The sequence below is a fragment of the Halyomorpha halys genome, unplaced genomic scaffold (assembly GCF_000696795.3).
Source record: "Halyomorpha halys isolate HHAL.00 unplaced genomic scaffold, Hhal_1.1 Scaffold1766.1, whole genome shotgun sequence".
NCBI classification, from domain to species: domain Eukaryota; kingdom Metazoa; phylum Arthropoda; class Insecta; order Hemiptera; family Pentatomidae; genus Halyomorpha; species Halyomorpha halys.
The window spans coordinates 137,930-154,879 of NW_027109623.1; the positions used below are offsets into that span (position 1 = coordinate 137,930).

A 16,950-nucleotide genomic window follows, 5' to 3' on the forward strand; every position below is an offset into this window, starting at 1 on the left:
TTTTATTTTATTTTATTTTTTTAAAATCAAAATGTCATAATGTGACTTGAAACTGTAGCAAAAAAATGGCTGTCCAAATTTTATACAGTATTATCTTCCTCAACAAGATAATATCGATATAAACGAAAACAAAATGAATCATTAGAGAATTAGTCAATTATTATTCTGCTGCGTGTTTGTCGGCAACCTTCAGCTTCCTGACGTATTTATCAGCGGGAAGTTCTTTCAAAACCAGTGTTTCTATATCTGTGTTTAAGTTATCTCATAGATAAAAGAGGCATTAGAACTGAATTCGTGGCTTTAGGCCAATTATTAATTTTAATATTGTATTTATAATCTTTATTTATCGGATTGTAACAATTAAATATACAGATAGAATCATTCTTTACAGAAATACATATTTTCTACATCTGGACAAACGATTAACTTGGAATCCTCACATAAGAATGAAAAGACAGGAAACTGCAAGTCGATTTCGACTATTACAGCACTTACTAGACAAACGGTCTAAACTTCTAATTCATTACAAAAGACTGATCAACATGACTGTAATAAGGCCAATCTGAACATATGGAATTGAGATTTGGGGCTCCACTAAACCTTCGAATTCCTCTCGTATCCAATCCTTACAATCCAAAATCCTTTGTAAAATCCTCAATGCTCCTGACTTTGTCACAAATGAAATCATCTATAAAAACCTTAATGTACCTTATGTTACCGAACTTCCTATTCTAGCCCGAACCAGATACCAATCCTTCCATTATAAACTCCCTAATCACTCAAACCCATTAGTTTCTAATATTGCTTCCTGTTTCATTCCTGACAATCCTCTGAGGCGCCTGAAAAGAACATGACCTCGAGACCTTATATTGTAAAAATGTTTTTAGAGTGCTAACAAAGGGTAGTTTCTCTAAATGCCTGTATCATACCATTATGATCTTACTTCAAATTTAGTTGTTCTATTTTATGTACAGTTGTATATCCCAATAGTGGGTACCCGTTGTTCTAAAAACAGTGCTTCCTTAAAAAGTACTGAACCTATGATCCTTCATGGGTCGTAGGGGTTCATATTTATTATTATTATATTATTATACATAGACATCTAAATTACTTTTATTATTATCTCATTATGAAATTACCTTCGACATCTGAAAGCCAGACATAGGCTCCACAATGGGGCAGTTGCCAAGATGGTAGGTGTGGGCTGCAGCCACTGCAATAAGTGCAGCTGTTAAGAGGAAGGAGTACGTAGCCCTCATTGTCTTGTAGGATCTGCAACAATCATATTCAAGTTTAAAAATTTGTCTAAAGATGATGAAGTCAAACATGGAAATGCTTAGTGTTAAAGGAAAAACAATTATACATTAATTAATTTTTTTTTTTTTTAACAAATGAAGTAAAAATAATGGTGCCTACGAATTATGGTGCTTACGTTTAATTAGTTAGTAAATCTAGTACAGATGAGCATGGCCGAAAGGTTTAATAAGTTACGATTTGGTTATCATTATTTTGAGAGGTAAAGGTTCCGTCGGTTTTATAACAAGGCGATTCATTACCACCTATGTTATTCAATCTTGCACTCGTTATTAGAAATGTGTTGCAATACCGAAAAGGGTTTAATTTTAGGTGGTGATATACCAGTTCTTGGATATGCTGATTTAGTATTATTAGATGAGAACAAGGAGACTATAAAACTATATACAACTACGTTGATAAACTCTAGTAAGGAACTAGATATCGAAATAAATAAAGCTAAAACAAAATATATGGTTTGGAATAGAAATTGGTGCAATTTAGGTGATATAGATATAGGAGGAAATACATTTCAACAAGTAAGCTTAAGTATTTAGGTTCTATGATAATAAGAAAAAACGATGAGGAAATAAAAGCGAGGTTTGCTTGCTATTTTTCAATTGGTCAGCTCGCGAATTCTGTTCAAAAAACTTAAAAGTTAACTTAAACTTAAATGTACAAAACAATTATCCTTCGTACGGCTCTTTACGCATGTTAAACGTGGCCTCTCACACTAATGAAAGAACAGAGACTTAAGGTTTTTGAAAATACATCATTACGTAAAATTTTCGGACCGAAATTTTAAAGATAACAATCCTACTTGTAGTTAGCACCTAGTTCTAAGTTAGTTAGTACACCTACTTCTAGTTTAGTCAGAATCTGTCGAAGTTCTCTGATGGAGACCTGAAATTCAGGCCGAAATAATTTTTTGTTTATTTCTGTTTTGTTTTTTTTTACTCATCGCACTATTCCTGTAGAATACGATAAGCTACCGAATTGGAAATTCCTACCTCCATGACGCACTGTGGCGAATCCCTGACTAGGACAGAAAAGTGAAATTTTCTTTGAAGTCATCAAGGTCTCAGCATCGATTTGTTGGCTCCTGGGGATATAAAGAATGCCGGAACCTTTTTGCCACCAAGTGATAATGTCGGAGGTAAATTTACTTCAACTGTTCTAACCAGATTCGGTTATTTGATTATCTAGTTGTCCATTTTTTGTTACTTTTGAGTTTTATTTAAACTGATAAATGATATGATTCAATTAAAATATTGTGGAATTTGTTTAATAAGCGTAGATGTTTATTAAAGCTCTTGATATTTGCCTACATTATTAGTAAATAATAGTAAAACGAATGCGCAATAATTACTTCCGGCTTCGTTCAGTATTCCCAAAAGCGTTTTTTAGGCCCTGAATTCTAACACCTACCACTAAACTTACTTATATAATTCTTAATTTAAAACAATTTTCGATCCTTTTTTCCTCTCAACTTTTATTCTTTAAAATTTCTCCAACGTTTCGGCCCTCAGGCCATTAGGATACAAAAACCATTAGGATACCACCTACAAAAAGCTTTTTTTATTTTTATATAACAATTACATTATTTCCTTCAACAACACACTGATTTCTTTGGCCCTACCTTCAATATTGATGTCATTTCTTTTTTAAATCTTAAAATTGCAGGCTAATTATAATAAATCATTTAAAAAAAATACACATAAAATAAGAATAAATTAATTATGGATTTTAAATATATATAAAAAAATGTTGTGTTATAAGCAAAATAATTAAAAGTGAATGTTAATTAACTTATATTAAAAATGTAAATTAACGATAAAAAAAATTGTTATATGATAAGGTGATAACAGAGTCCTAACCTGTTGAAGGTAGGTTCTGTTTTTAAGTTGTAAATGTAAGTGAAGGAAGGAAAGTGATTTGTAAAAAAATTTTAAATCTAAGATATACATTTTTTTAGAAAAAGTTATGCAAGTAAGAAATCTATTTAAAAACAAAATGTTATGAAGTTATTATGATATTATTTTAATGATTAATTTATTTTAAAGACGTGACAAGGGCAATTAGCCTGTAGTTTTAAGATTTAAAAAAGAAATAACATTAATATTGAAGGTAAGGCCTAAGAAATCAGTGTGTAGTTGAAGGAAATAATGTAATTGTTATATAAAAATAAAAAAACATTTTCTAGGTGGTATCCTTGAAAATGGCCTGAGGGGGCAGAAGCGTTGGAGAAATTTCAAAGAATAAAAGTTGAGAGGAAAAAAAGGATCAAAATTGTTTTAAATTAAGAATAAACTAAACCACTCTCAAACAAGCATATATAAAAAATAATTAATCTAATTACTTATATAACATAATCACCCAACATATAAAATATTACAAGATAAACGAATATACACCGGATTCTACAGACACTTTAAAAGTTTAAAAGGGGGGAGGGAGTTAAAGAGGACTAAGACTTTAAACATATGCGTAGACAGATGACTACAACAAAAAACTGGCCCAACATTCAAAAGGTTCAAGTAGGGCTTTAATCCTTTCCTAACAAAAAACTACTCGCCTATATCCCTTCTTGGTAGCCACGGACGACTTCATGCCATGTCCGACTTTAAGAACACTCAAAGATAGTGATAGATTTAATTTCTCTCTTCTCATCATTCTTACTATTATTTTTTTTTAATTCGGTCGTAAAACATTTTCATAATCGATAATACCATAAATCCCAAAATATATAAAATGATTATTCCTCCTATACCGTAATAAGTGCTAATTATATGTTAATTAATGTTTATCATTAAACGGAAAAATAATTTCTAATTATTCTTAGACGTGGTAATTACTTTTAACGACTCAATGATATTCATAAAACATAAGAATATAATTGATACAATTATTAAAAATCTCATACAGTTTCAATTACTATTATTTTTTTTTTTTTAATTCGGTCGTAAAACATTGTAACAGAAAAACTTTTAGTGTTAAATCATTTTTTAATTTCAATGTTATCAATTAAAAGTAACTTACCATAATTTAATATTAACATTATTCTCTTTAAAAAACAAATTTCCTTAAAATTATTTCAACAATTTGTAATCACCTTGAAATAATCCGTTGATGCCTAAACGTTCAATAAAAAAAATGCAGTTACCATGTTTTACATCCAAAAGCTTCAATTCATTAATCTTGTTACTTTTAATAATTGTGTTTTATAATTTTACTTTTCACTTTTAATTATTGCTTATTTTTCAACTTTTGCTTTTGTTATTTTAATTTCCTTTCCCTTTATTACCTATTTTTATGAATTCTCCTTTTATCTATTTTAGCTCTAGGAAGGGCCCACAAGTCCGGTTTGTATAGCAAAACTCAAAATGACGTTCCGACTTCCGTCACTGACTGATTTCCTGATAATCTATAAATGGAACAAATAAAAAAAATCTATTCTCAACAAAAATCACATTTCTTGTTAAATACTTATTTATGCCACCATAAACTGAAAATATATGACAATATTTCCGAGAGTGATTACATTTTTTTTTTTAAATTTATTTCTTAACAGTGTAATGCTTATTTATTGCTTGAAAAACTATTGTACCATAGCCCTTTGTATCATTATAAATATACTTTTGGGTGACCTGAGGATCAGTCAATTACCAATAAGTTGGAAGATAATAAGTTGGAAAAACCAAAGCAAACTCTATCCATTTCAGAACCTATTCAGTTCTGGCACAAAGCTCGAATTAGTTGGATCACAACAAAGTAAAATATACTGTAATAAACAATTAAAAGTAATGTTTTAATTGTAATATTTATTAATCTTAAGTTATACTATGTACGTGTAGTTTTATAGTATTTAATTGAAGAAAGTATCTGTTCTAAAAAAATGTTTGTTTTTATTGTAAGGCATGACTATGCAAACAATTTAGTAAAAACATAGCCTAAATAAAGTTGTATTATTAACTGATCCTTAAGACCCACAAAAATATTTATCTACAGCAGTCAAGAAAAAATTTTTCAAAATAAATATATAAACTTTTTTTCATATAGATTTGTTTCCTAGTCTGTAGGATCTAAAATCTATAATACCATAGATTCCAAAACGATTATTCCTCCTGTACCGTAATAAGCGCTAATTATACGTTAATTAATTTTTATCATTAAATGAAAGTATAAGTTCTAGTTATTTTTAGACGTGGTAATTACTTTTAATGACTAAATGATATTCATAGGACTGAAGGAAAATATAATTGAAACAATTATTAAAAACCTCACACAGTTTTAATGAAGACACAATATAAAACCTTCCCGGCAATCCGCTATCATTTTAGTTCGTGTGTAAGGAAGGAACTTTTGAAACTAAAGTCTGTCATTACACAGTATCCGGAGGTAATAACAACCAGAAGCTACTAATCATATGTTTACTTGGGATTTCTATTATATTATTAGCTTTCGTGTCAGCAATAAATGACTGTAACAAATTAAACATTTAACAGACGATTCAGAGGCCACAGAGATTAGAGACTAACACAGGAAGAGATGAATCAGTTCGTTTAGAGTCCTTGTTGCTGCTTGTTAACAACGTCCAAGCGTCAAGCCAGTGTCTCAAGTAATTGTCAAGTAAAACGTTTCTAACTTGATACCATCCAAAAACTTCAAATCTAAGCAGCACTGGTTTTAAAAAGCTTCTTTACTACTTACTGTTTTTGACGCATCAAAATTTATGAATCTCATGTAGATAAGTCGGATTTTTATTGAAAATGCAGACCTATAACGATTGCTTTACAGGGGAAAATTCAAGTTTTGTATTAAAGTGAATAAGATGTAAGATATTATTTTGTCAAAATATTTATTTGAAATTTTGTGTTAAAAATTAAATTAAATTATTTTGTTAAAATATTTATTAGAAGTTTATATGCTTTTTATAGACTTCTTCTCAATAATCAATCGTTAGTAATAATAATAAACAGGAATAATATACAATTAACTTGCCTGTTTATATATTCAGTGAATTAATAAACATGATTAAATATATTTTATTATATTTAATTTTCTTGGATAGAACTAAAATGAGAAATATTGAAAAGTAAGTATTTTATTGTTTATATTCTTATAACCATTGGATCATCCTCTTTAAAATTAACGCAATGGTCTAGAAAATGCCGGGTAAATTAAATAAATTATTAAAGAAAAAAAAAGGTAAAAGTAGAATGAAGTAAAACAAAATAACCGAATGTAGAAACATTTTTTTTTTTTTAATCTGATGTAAAATTAATATTATTTTTTTAATTCTTAATATTAATAATAATTGATAATACAGTAAAGAATAATAATAAAGAAACAACTATGCCTGCAAATTTATCAGGTTAATCGCTCTTGGGGAAGTTGGAAATGGATGCATTGAACCTTTTTTTCAATTAAATTAACTTCTTCCACAAATAATAAAACATATATTCATTAAATCATCTCAGTTCTTGTTACAATGCGGGAATGATATAGCATATGATTAAATGCCAGTGAGTAGCAATGAAATGCATCTTTTAATTAATGATTGGAGAAGATGGTTGGGGGGTGCGGTCAACAAAAAACATAAATAAACAAAAAATTATTTCAAATTGATCTTTGACTGTAGTGTCTTTGGACGCAAGATGTACAACAGGTGTTGTACAACAGGTCATTTCAGACTAGTGGTTCAATAAACTGGCAATTTAAATAATTTAATAACCAGAGTAAGTTATTCCTTTCCCTTTGCATTTGTATTTTTCAACCCCAGACAATGCACAGAACATGTGTATAAAGTTAAACAGCCCTGATCTACGCTATAACTAAAAAGCATGCAATAATTTAAAACGAAAGCTCTTACAGACATAGGAATTTTTTTTTTAACTCAAGGAACCTCTGTTAACGTTTTAACTAACTGAAATTAAAAGAAATAAAGTTAATAAGTTACATCAGTTGTGAAGGAGGTAATAATTTGCCAAGTGAAGATTATACGATAAACTTACAATACTATATTTAATATATTTATAATACAATATTTAATAATAATAACAATGAATAAGTCATTATTAGAAGATAATAACAAACTATATCTTCTCATCATGCATTGGTATAGAAGCTATCTGTTAATCAGTTCTAAGAAATTCCATATCAGCTAGACAAAACAATTATGGTTCAAACCTCAACACATCGTTTTCCATTCACCGTTAAATAAAAATGGAATATATTCAAATATCACGTCATTTAAAAATGGGAAACCCGCATGTTATAACTATTTATAAATTTGCTTTCACATCTACTATCGAGTGAAAGTCCCGAAATTGGGAGTAAAACTAATTATGCTAAGTTATGTGGGATATTTGCGAACCAGTAAAATAGGAAAGGATACAACGAGGAGGGGCAATAGAATTATGTGAAAAAAAAGAAACATCATCAAGTCATAATATTCTTCCTGGACTGCATTGACAACTAAAATGATTTACACAATTAACGCGAAAAAGTTTCATTTTTGCTTGAACATATTTGTTCATGATTTAAATGTGTAAAATGGAAAATAATTGTATTTTATACACTTCTGTTCGGGTTTTCTAAGCAAAAAGGCGTGCGAGATTGTTCTTTTATACTGTGAGACGATACTCACTGATATTAATATAACACAACAATGTGACCCTGTCACATGAGAAAATGTCAAGTTCAAGGAGGAATGCAATAGCAAGAAATTACACACAAAGTTCAAGTCCACAAATTGACCATAGTATAAGTTATTTAAATCCATTAAAAACTATCAAAAACTACTTAAAATAGTTAAAAAGTAAACAAAATGTTCGATAAATATTGTTATTAATCATTAATAATGGCCGCTTAGAAAGTCAAAGTAAAATTCAGATTTAAATTATTATGAAAGATATTTTCTCAAAAGCACAAAAGAATTCAAGTTAGCTGGAGACTTTAACGTCAGAATATTAAACAAGCTTTGAAATATTATTTGTTCTTATCTACCAAATATTTCATGGTCGACAATCAACAATGAGCCAATGCCCTAAACTGTTATATAAACATTTCAACTAAAGCAATGATAATGTTTTGAAAATATAAAATCATGAGACGATAATTCTGATAACCCCTTATCCTGATTTTACTTCTTCCTTATCAATACTTTTGTATTCAAGTTTATCAGTTTGTAATGATAAAAATAAAACAACATGATATTGTAGTAATAAAATCAGTAAATGTTATTGTTTCACAACATAATTTAATAATTATTATATCATCTATATATATTTAAAAATCATTTTTTCTAGAACTGCATTTCCTAAGACAGTGTCGAAACGCCTCCCCACACCTACCACAATAGATTCTTTAATGTTCATGTCATACTAAACTAAAAAAACTAATATTATTAAGTATGTTTTAAAGAAAAAGTTGAAACGTTGTAATTTTAATACTTTGTAGTTTTAATTTCATAGTTTTTCAAGATTTTTTTTTTTAATAACATATATTTAACTAAATACAAGAAACTTTTCACAGAAAGAATATGATTTGTAGAAATATTTAAGTAAACAGAAAAATAAATTACAAGATTACGAGAAACAATCGATTTTATAAAAAATATATTAGGAAACAAAAACCATATAACCATCTCTAAACTTTTTCTCCCCAAGAGAAAAAAACTGCTTTGCATTAGATCGGTTTACTTAGCTGTCTATTTTTCCTTTAAAAAATTTTAAAAATCTCATGGGATTCTTAAAAATCTAATATTTTATTGAAAATAGTTTAATTTTAGAGATCGATGGGACCTAAGAAATATATAAGTTTTTTAAAATCTCTTATGAGAACTGTTTCGAAATCAAAAGCTTTAATTAATTATGGCCTGAATTAATTAATGCAATGAAAATATTTTGATTATTTACAGATATCTCTATACTTTTGGTGATTACCCCGTAAAATTGAACTTTAATATATATTTTATCAACATATGCAAATTACTATTAACGAAATTTCGGTTTTGTTTATCTATTCTAAAATGCTATTATTTTGACAGGAACTCTAATATTTTCCAAAGGAATTTTATAATAATACAAAAATACAATATAGTTACATTTCAACAAATAAATATTACAGAAAAATGATATATAACATATAATCTATTGTATACTGACTCTAGAGAAGAAAAGAAAACACACAACATACCTGAAAACAAGTCGGTTGCCAAGCCTTAACTGAGCTCGGCGCTCCTCATTCGATGTATTATACCCGTCAAGAATCGATTCTTGGTAAATCGATGGGGCGGGTGTGACGTCATTTTGAACCTTCCCTGGTTACTCAGGAGTCTTAGTCACCCGTTCTGGGAAGTGAAAGAGGTTGATAACCCATCAACGGAGCAGGTTTCAAATAAAAAAAATATATACATCCATTCCTAGAATTTATACTAAATAAAATAAATCTATTCAGAAAAACAAAAATTCTTTATTTAGTAAAATTTAGTCTTCCTCTGCGGAATAAGCGGTTGGTTTGTGTTTGATTTCTTCAATCTCTCTTAAATTTCTTGAAAATTATTTGATATGATGTGTAGAATTTTCGAATTATAAAATGAATTAATTATCGAACAAAACTTGATGAGCTATAAGGTCTCTGGACCACTGACGTTTATACCAACTAACATGGTAATTGAGCCTTACAACCGGACGAAACTCCGAAGGAGGAACTTTGTGAAAAACATCGTTGAACCATCGTTCTTCAAGTTTAATAACTAACTCATCAAAATGTCCCCCCCCCCCACTCTTACTACTTCTGCTGGTTAGAATTTCAAGTCTCATAGTTACCAGTAGTTTTATCTGCTATTTCTCAAATGAAATACAGTCTTAAGTCTATAACTAGAATAACTCGATAAGTTTCCCGATTCAGGACACTGCAACTTGAAGTTTCACATGAATCTTATTTCTGGGTAAGATGATGCCTACTCTAGTTTATATTGGCAGGTGCACACATAATGTCATTGTGTACATTGCTCAGTGAGTTTATTACACTTGTGAGCCTTGTAACTGAAGTGAGTTAATCTGTTAACAATTTTTGTTCCTTACACATGCCTCATAAAAAAGTCGATAGCTCACGATCGATTTTCTGTTAACTCGATTACGCAAAAAATTCAATTGCTGGAAAATTCATGCACTCAAAGTTAAATCAACATACCTTCAACTTTAAAGTATTATGACTTTAAATTATGAAGAAGATGGTCAGGTGTGCGGTAAAAAGAGAACTTATTGCCGACGTTTCGCTCCACTTTGTAGAGCTTCATGAGGGATGTTCAAACTTAGAGCTTTGGTCATGGATGGTGGATGAAGCTCTACAAAGTGGGGCAAAACATAGGTTAATAAATAGTTGTTAACTATTTTTGTTCTCTTCTGACCGCACTCCTGACTATATTCTTCATAATTTTAAATTATAGGGTCAATTATTTATAAATATATTATAAAAATTTAGTTTGTTTTCTAGTAGTGATTTTCTTAATAGAATAAAAACTCATAGAGAGCTGGTAAAAACAAATTATTAAGTCTTACTTTTCGGTTTTTCAAGACAGTTTATAGTGGTAGGAACATAAAAAGAAGCATCAAATTCTTTTATCAGGTTTTAAAGCATTAAAGGTTTTAAAGAAATCCCCTTAGGTTTATTTTAATAGATTTTTAGATCGATACATAAACAGAAAAGGGACGGCTGCTTTATTCTAATGGTGGATATACACGATTCCCACTTGCTGCAAATCGAAGACTTGTAGAAATAGTTGGTAAACAAAAGAAGCACCAAATGCCTAATTCCACACGCTTGTTTTAAATTTTTCGGCTATTACATCCAGTAATCTATTTTCAGTATAACAATAAACAAAATAATGATAAGGGAAATGAAAAGAAGCATAAATATAAGCAATGTAGGTTGTATATTATAAAAAATCTAATACACAGCCTAAAAATTCTATCTACATAACCAATTATCACATTTGGTGCCCAAATTTTAAATGCTCTAGACAAGCTTTCAGTACCAAAGAATCTTAAAACCGGTCAAGATTGTTGGGAACTATTAAAATGCTGCTACATTTTTGCCAAACTAGTGCGAATTACGAATGTGCAAGCTTGTAGATGGGTTATTTGATTTGGCTGTCACAAGTTGGTCAAAATGTAGCCGACCTATTCGGTCTGCACAAATTAAAGAGTATTTAAACAAGCTTGTGCTCCGTCCACACATTTGCGCTGAGTATTGTTTTAAAACTACTATCAGATAAATGTTTGTGTTCTCAGTATTTTAATAAATTATATGAAGGGGAGTATTCGAATGAGTGGATAATATCGGTATTGGACCTTGGAGTTAGGTATTGAAGTTTTTAATTGGTATTATCAAACTATTTTAGTTTGTAGTATCACTTGGGGTGTGAATTTCATTTTTGTTTCAACATAATTTTAAAAAATGAAGTTTTTCGAAATACATGTATAAGGAAACAAAACCTTATAAGGCGGGAAGACTAAATGGTGCATGTTATATTTATTTTTTGTAAGCAGCACATTATATGGTGTAAAACGACGTTCAAGTAAATTAGTGTTTCTATATAGTAGGTGACAATGGTAATCAATAAAGATGTGAGCTAATGTTTAATTATTATTGATAAAAAACTTAATAAGTAGGGATATAAATTATCTTTTTTTTTTTTTTTTTATAATAGTTCAAAAAATTCTAAAAAAAAAAAAAAAAATAGAAATAAATAAAATAATTTATTCACATGAAACAGAAAATGATTGCCTGAAAGAAAAGGTCTATGTTTTGAAAAATAATGTTAATTATTTCTAATTCCTTCCTAGAATCGAACCTTCAATAATATAGGTGTTAAAAAATAATTAAACGTTTTGGCACGCTAAGACAAAAAATAAATAAAAACTCTAATGGGTAAGGCGTGTCAATAAAACAACCTACAGAAGCATAACCAATTTCCTGTGAATTAAAATTCTTGACAACTTGAAGGATGAAAAAAAGAAGTGGAAGAAGAGTAACTAAACGCAGTTGAGGTTAAGGAAATAATTTATCTCAACAATTCAAATCGTGCCCGGATTTGGCGTGTGTGATCAGTGCGGCCACACCGAGTCTTTCACTTACAGCAGCCTCGCGTTAAGAAAACAAAAACTGATTTTAAAATTATGGTTTTGGGGCGTCCGTAGCTTAGATGCTCAAGCCTAGGTCTATCGTTCTGAGCTCTGCGGGCGGCACCGATTCGAATCCTGGGGCGTTGACTTTTTTCATTCAGTGGCGGTCCCACAAAATAAAAAACTTGACCCCCCACCATGGTTAAAATAGATAAGTCACCTGCAGATAACTAGGTAAACATCACCTTCTCTGTGGATTGAATAAAAAAAAAATGTTTAGTTGCAGATGAAATAAAATGAATAAATAAAGTTTATTTATTATAAATTAAGTTTAAACTCCCTAACCACCCAAACCCACTAGTTTCTAACCTTGCTTCCTCTTCCATTCCTGGCAATCCTCGGAGGTGCCTGAAAAGAAGATGGCCTCCTGACCTTATATTGTAAACTGTTTTTAGAGTTCTACTACTGGGTAGTTTCTCTACATCCTGTATCATATCATTATGATCAAATTTACTTGTTGTATTTTTTATACAGTTGTAAATATCAATAAATAAATAAATAAAAAAATTAAGTTTAGTAATAAAAGTATAACATATAAAAAGATAACTTTTAATCTGTTTTTATAAATAAAAATGTTTATATCAAAATCGTGAGATACTTTTTTTTTTTTTATTTTTTATTTATATCCGCACCTGTCAAATACAAAACTGACAATCAGCAGACTGCCTGACTGTTATATTAATTAAACAAATAGCATATTAGAGCACCACTAACCATCTTCTCCTCATATATATTATACAGGGTCAACAATCTTCTCATAATTTTTGTTATAGAGGGAAAATATAAAGGGAATATGTATTGGGTTTAAAGGATAAAATTTTATTTAGATGGATAAATAATGGGGAAAAACTAATTAAAAAAAAGGATGAAAAAATTATGAAAATAGAGAAACAAAAAAATTATGTGTTACTATCATTTATTTTAAGTTTACTATACCATGCCTATTTATTATTAGAATCAAAACAATTGTCTAAATTGGTATAAATATGACTTCAAAATCTTAAATAGTTAAGTGATTGTTTTATAATTGATATCATTTCATTTCCAGTCGGTGTGTTAGACTCATAAGTAAAAAGAAATCAAAACTAGAGGCTGCACTGATCACACATGCCAAATCTGGGCACGATTTGAAAGTGTTGAGATGAGTTATTTTCTTGACCACAACTGCATTTAGTTACTCTTCTTCCACTTCTTTTTTTTTATCCTTCAAGTTGTCAAGAATTTTAATTCACAGGAAATCAGGTATGCTTCTGTAGGTTGTTTTATTAACACACCTTACCTAAAAGTTTAATTATGTTTTAACAGCTATATTATTGAAGGTTCAATTCTAGGAAGGAATTAGAAATAATTAACATTATTTTTCAAAACATAGACCTTTTCTTTCAGGCAATCATTTTCTGTTTCATGTGAATAAATTATTTTATTTATCTCTATTAATTTTTTTTTTTTTACAATTTATAGAACTATTATAAGAAAAAAATTTTCTATCCCTACTTATTAAGTTTTTTATCAACAACAATTAAACATAAGCTCACATCTTTATTGATTACCCCATTGTCATCTACAATATAGAAATACTAATTTATTTAAACATCGTTTTACACCATACAATATTCTGCTTACAAAAATTAAATATAAAATGCATCATTTAATTTTCCTCCAAAACCATTGAGGATCATTTCGCTACTAGGCAGTGCTAACCTCTAGATAGCCATCAAGTGTTGATGTGATATAAAGGCTTACTTTGCCAGACTGTTTCCACTCACTATTGCCTCGAGTTCCATCCTCTATTAACAAAAAAAAGATAGGAGAAAAAAAATTGGAGCTTAATTTTTTTTTAAAGCTCTCATCTCTGAAATGAATAAATGAACCAGCATAAACTTGATTCAATAAAGCTGTTGTAATCAAGAAAATAATTAGTAATGAACTCAATACAAATAAATTGGGTAATTTTAATAAAATCTTTGTGCATAATATATTTTATTGTGCTTGGATTCACAAATACAATTAATAAAAAATATACAAAGTTAGACAGTAAATAAAGCGCATTCATAATTAATTTATTAATTTACAAAGATAAATCTCTTAATCTCACATATACTCTTTTTTTTAACCTATACAATTTGTACATAATAAATCTGTTCCAAGAACCACTTCTGACGGTCCGCAAACTGTATACTGCACGCATGCTTTGTACAGTTTTCAGACCATCAGAATTGGTTCTTAGAACAGACCTTGTTTTTTCAAAACATTTTTCTCTGACTTAAAACATAACTTGGGACTAGAACCCATAAAAATACTTCAATACCTATTCATTCGAAATAGGTGTATATCTCAAAGACTTTCCAAGTCGTAAAGATTTGGATAACAACATTTGACCACATCAAATAAACTGTGATGATTACTCGAGATTCTTTGTTCTATCACAGTTAAAAAAACAAACAAAATGAAATACTCATACAATAACAACCATAAAACTATAATATCATTTCTTTACTTTTTTTCTTCTTCAATCAGGCATCTTTGGTTGTTGCTACAGCCTGGATTTACCAAAGCTTAAGCATTATTTAACTTTATCATACAAAAATACAATTACAAAAAGTTTAAAAAGAAAAAAAAAGGAACAACAGTTTAACATTACAATGATCAATCAACAATGATAAATAAATTTAGAATAACATTACAAATAATTTAATTTTGATACCAAATTAATGCTATAAAATTGTCAAATTTGAAATCTTAATTACTTATATCAAACAGTAATATATTATAGACAAAGGTTTTGCACTAAAATTTACATTTTATACATGAATATTTTGTACTTCTCGTTTCTTGCCAGAGTTTTTTTTTTTTTTATATTATTCTTCTGGTTATAATAATATTAGTATCATAAAAATATGTTAAATATTCTTTACAGAACTTATTATAAAACTGACATTATTTCTTAATATTAGTCTTAAAAATTATGAAGTGAATCAGTATAGCACGTTCAGCATATAACAATATAATTTGAATAAGTAATTTAAAGAGACACATTTGAAAATTAAAAGTTTTAACTTTGTGGCAGATTGCAATATTAATCAATAAATAAAAACTAAAGAATTGTTTGAGAAAAGTTTTAAAGTGCATTTTTTAAATTAAATTAAATTGTTATAACTTCTAATTAAAGATATAGTGTTAAATAAAATTACAAATCGTCTTCTACAATAACAAACAAAAAAAAACTTTTATTATTAGAACATTTAAAACTTACCATACTTAACATATAGTAGAAAAAATTAAAAATACCAGGAAGCCATCAACCAATAAAAAAATCGAAAAAGCACCCAATAGTGATGTCAAAAACCTTTAAGATTTCTTTTGTTCAAATAACTGAAAAACTTAGTGTATGCATTCTGATATATCTACGAATATAATGTTAGGAAAACAAACTAAATTAATAATTTAATTTATACTACAATAAATCAAGGCATTTACAATTTCCAGTTAGTAAGTAGAATCTGGTCCTTGAAGAACCATTTTGTCAAGAAATAACATGATAAATCCAGAAATAACAATAATAATGTAAGCGGCTATTAGAAAGAAATCAGAAACTATCATATTTTCATAAAACCAAAGTAATTACAATTATAATACCAGATCATTATAGATAGTAAAATTACAAATGAATAATCTGGCGTGTAACAATAGGTTAAAAGAATGTTTAGTGCTTATGCTTTTGCCTCTATAAAATTCAAAAGACAAGGTAATGTAATTGTGTCACCTTGGCTTTTGAATTCATTGAGTATAGAATACATAGAGAGGGACTACAAGGGTGAGGTTTTCCCCCACTCTTTATTATCTAGTTAACTTTATTAACCCTCAGAGTACTTAGGGATCCTTTTTTTGAAATAGCATTTGAAGAAATCCTTTGAAACGTGTCACTTCAATGAATTTTAGCTTGAAACTATTTGGAATATTTAGACATAGGAAGTATTAGTACAGGGCTGTACTTTGAGTTGTAAAAGTCAAATAATTAAAATTCTGAGGAGTGCCTGATCTATGTATTCTATAATCCATGTTTAAATATAATATTAATGGACTAAAACAATAACAAACAAATTAATAATATTGACAATTTTAAAATTTAAGCAGCATACTCAATATTGAAAACTTGCTCATTAAATGATTCCATATGATTATGAATTTCAAAACTGGAATTGAAGCTGTCATTTGGGAGGGGAACAGCAAGCACCTCTTGTACTTCTTCTTCAATTTTGATGTGCCTCTCGGCAGAATGTGGAGGTGTTGGTGGCCCACAATCGCGTATTGGAGTTGATGTTGCCCAGGTAGGGGAACATAACCACTGGAGGGTATTGTTAGCAGATGGTGGTGGGGATAAGCAACCAGCGTGTCTTAAAACTGTAGGTCTATTCAAGTTGGCCAGGCTTTCTTGTTCTCTACTGGCTATCCTCAGCCACCTAAA

The 16,950-nt window shown here is 29.1% G+C and overlaps 2 protein-coding genes across 2 annotated transcripts in view; both read right to left on the reverse strand.

The window, feature by feature from the left end:
• LOC106690599 (apolipoprotein D) overlaps window positions 1-9,554 on the reverse strand; it is a 17,107-nt gene extending 7,553 nt beyond the window's left edge. Inside the window, exons 1-2 of the mRNA XM_014436083.2 lie at window positions 9,493-9,554; window positions 1,140-1,272 (exon numbers count right to left, since the gene is read on the reverse strand). Of these exons, the coding sequence (XP_014291569.1) occupies window positions 1,140-1,259 (120 nt within the window). The 5' untranslated portion in view covers window positions 1,260-1,272; window positions 9,493-9,554. The remainder of the gene's footprint in view (window positions 1-1,139; window positions 1,273-9,492) is intronic.
• Window positions 9,555-14,454: 4,900 nt separating this feature from the next.
• Window positions 14,455-16,950, reverse strand: part of LOC106690597 (zinc finger protein 367) — an 11,049-nt gene continuing 8,553 nt past the window's right edge. The window contains exon 5 of the mRNA XM_014436081.3: window positions 14,455-16,945. Coding sequence (XP_014291567.1) covers window positions 16,612-16,945 — 334 coding nt within the window. The 3' untranslated portion in view covers window positions 14,455-16,611. The remainder of the gene's footprint in view (window positions 16,946-16,950) is intronic.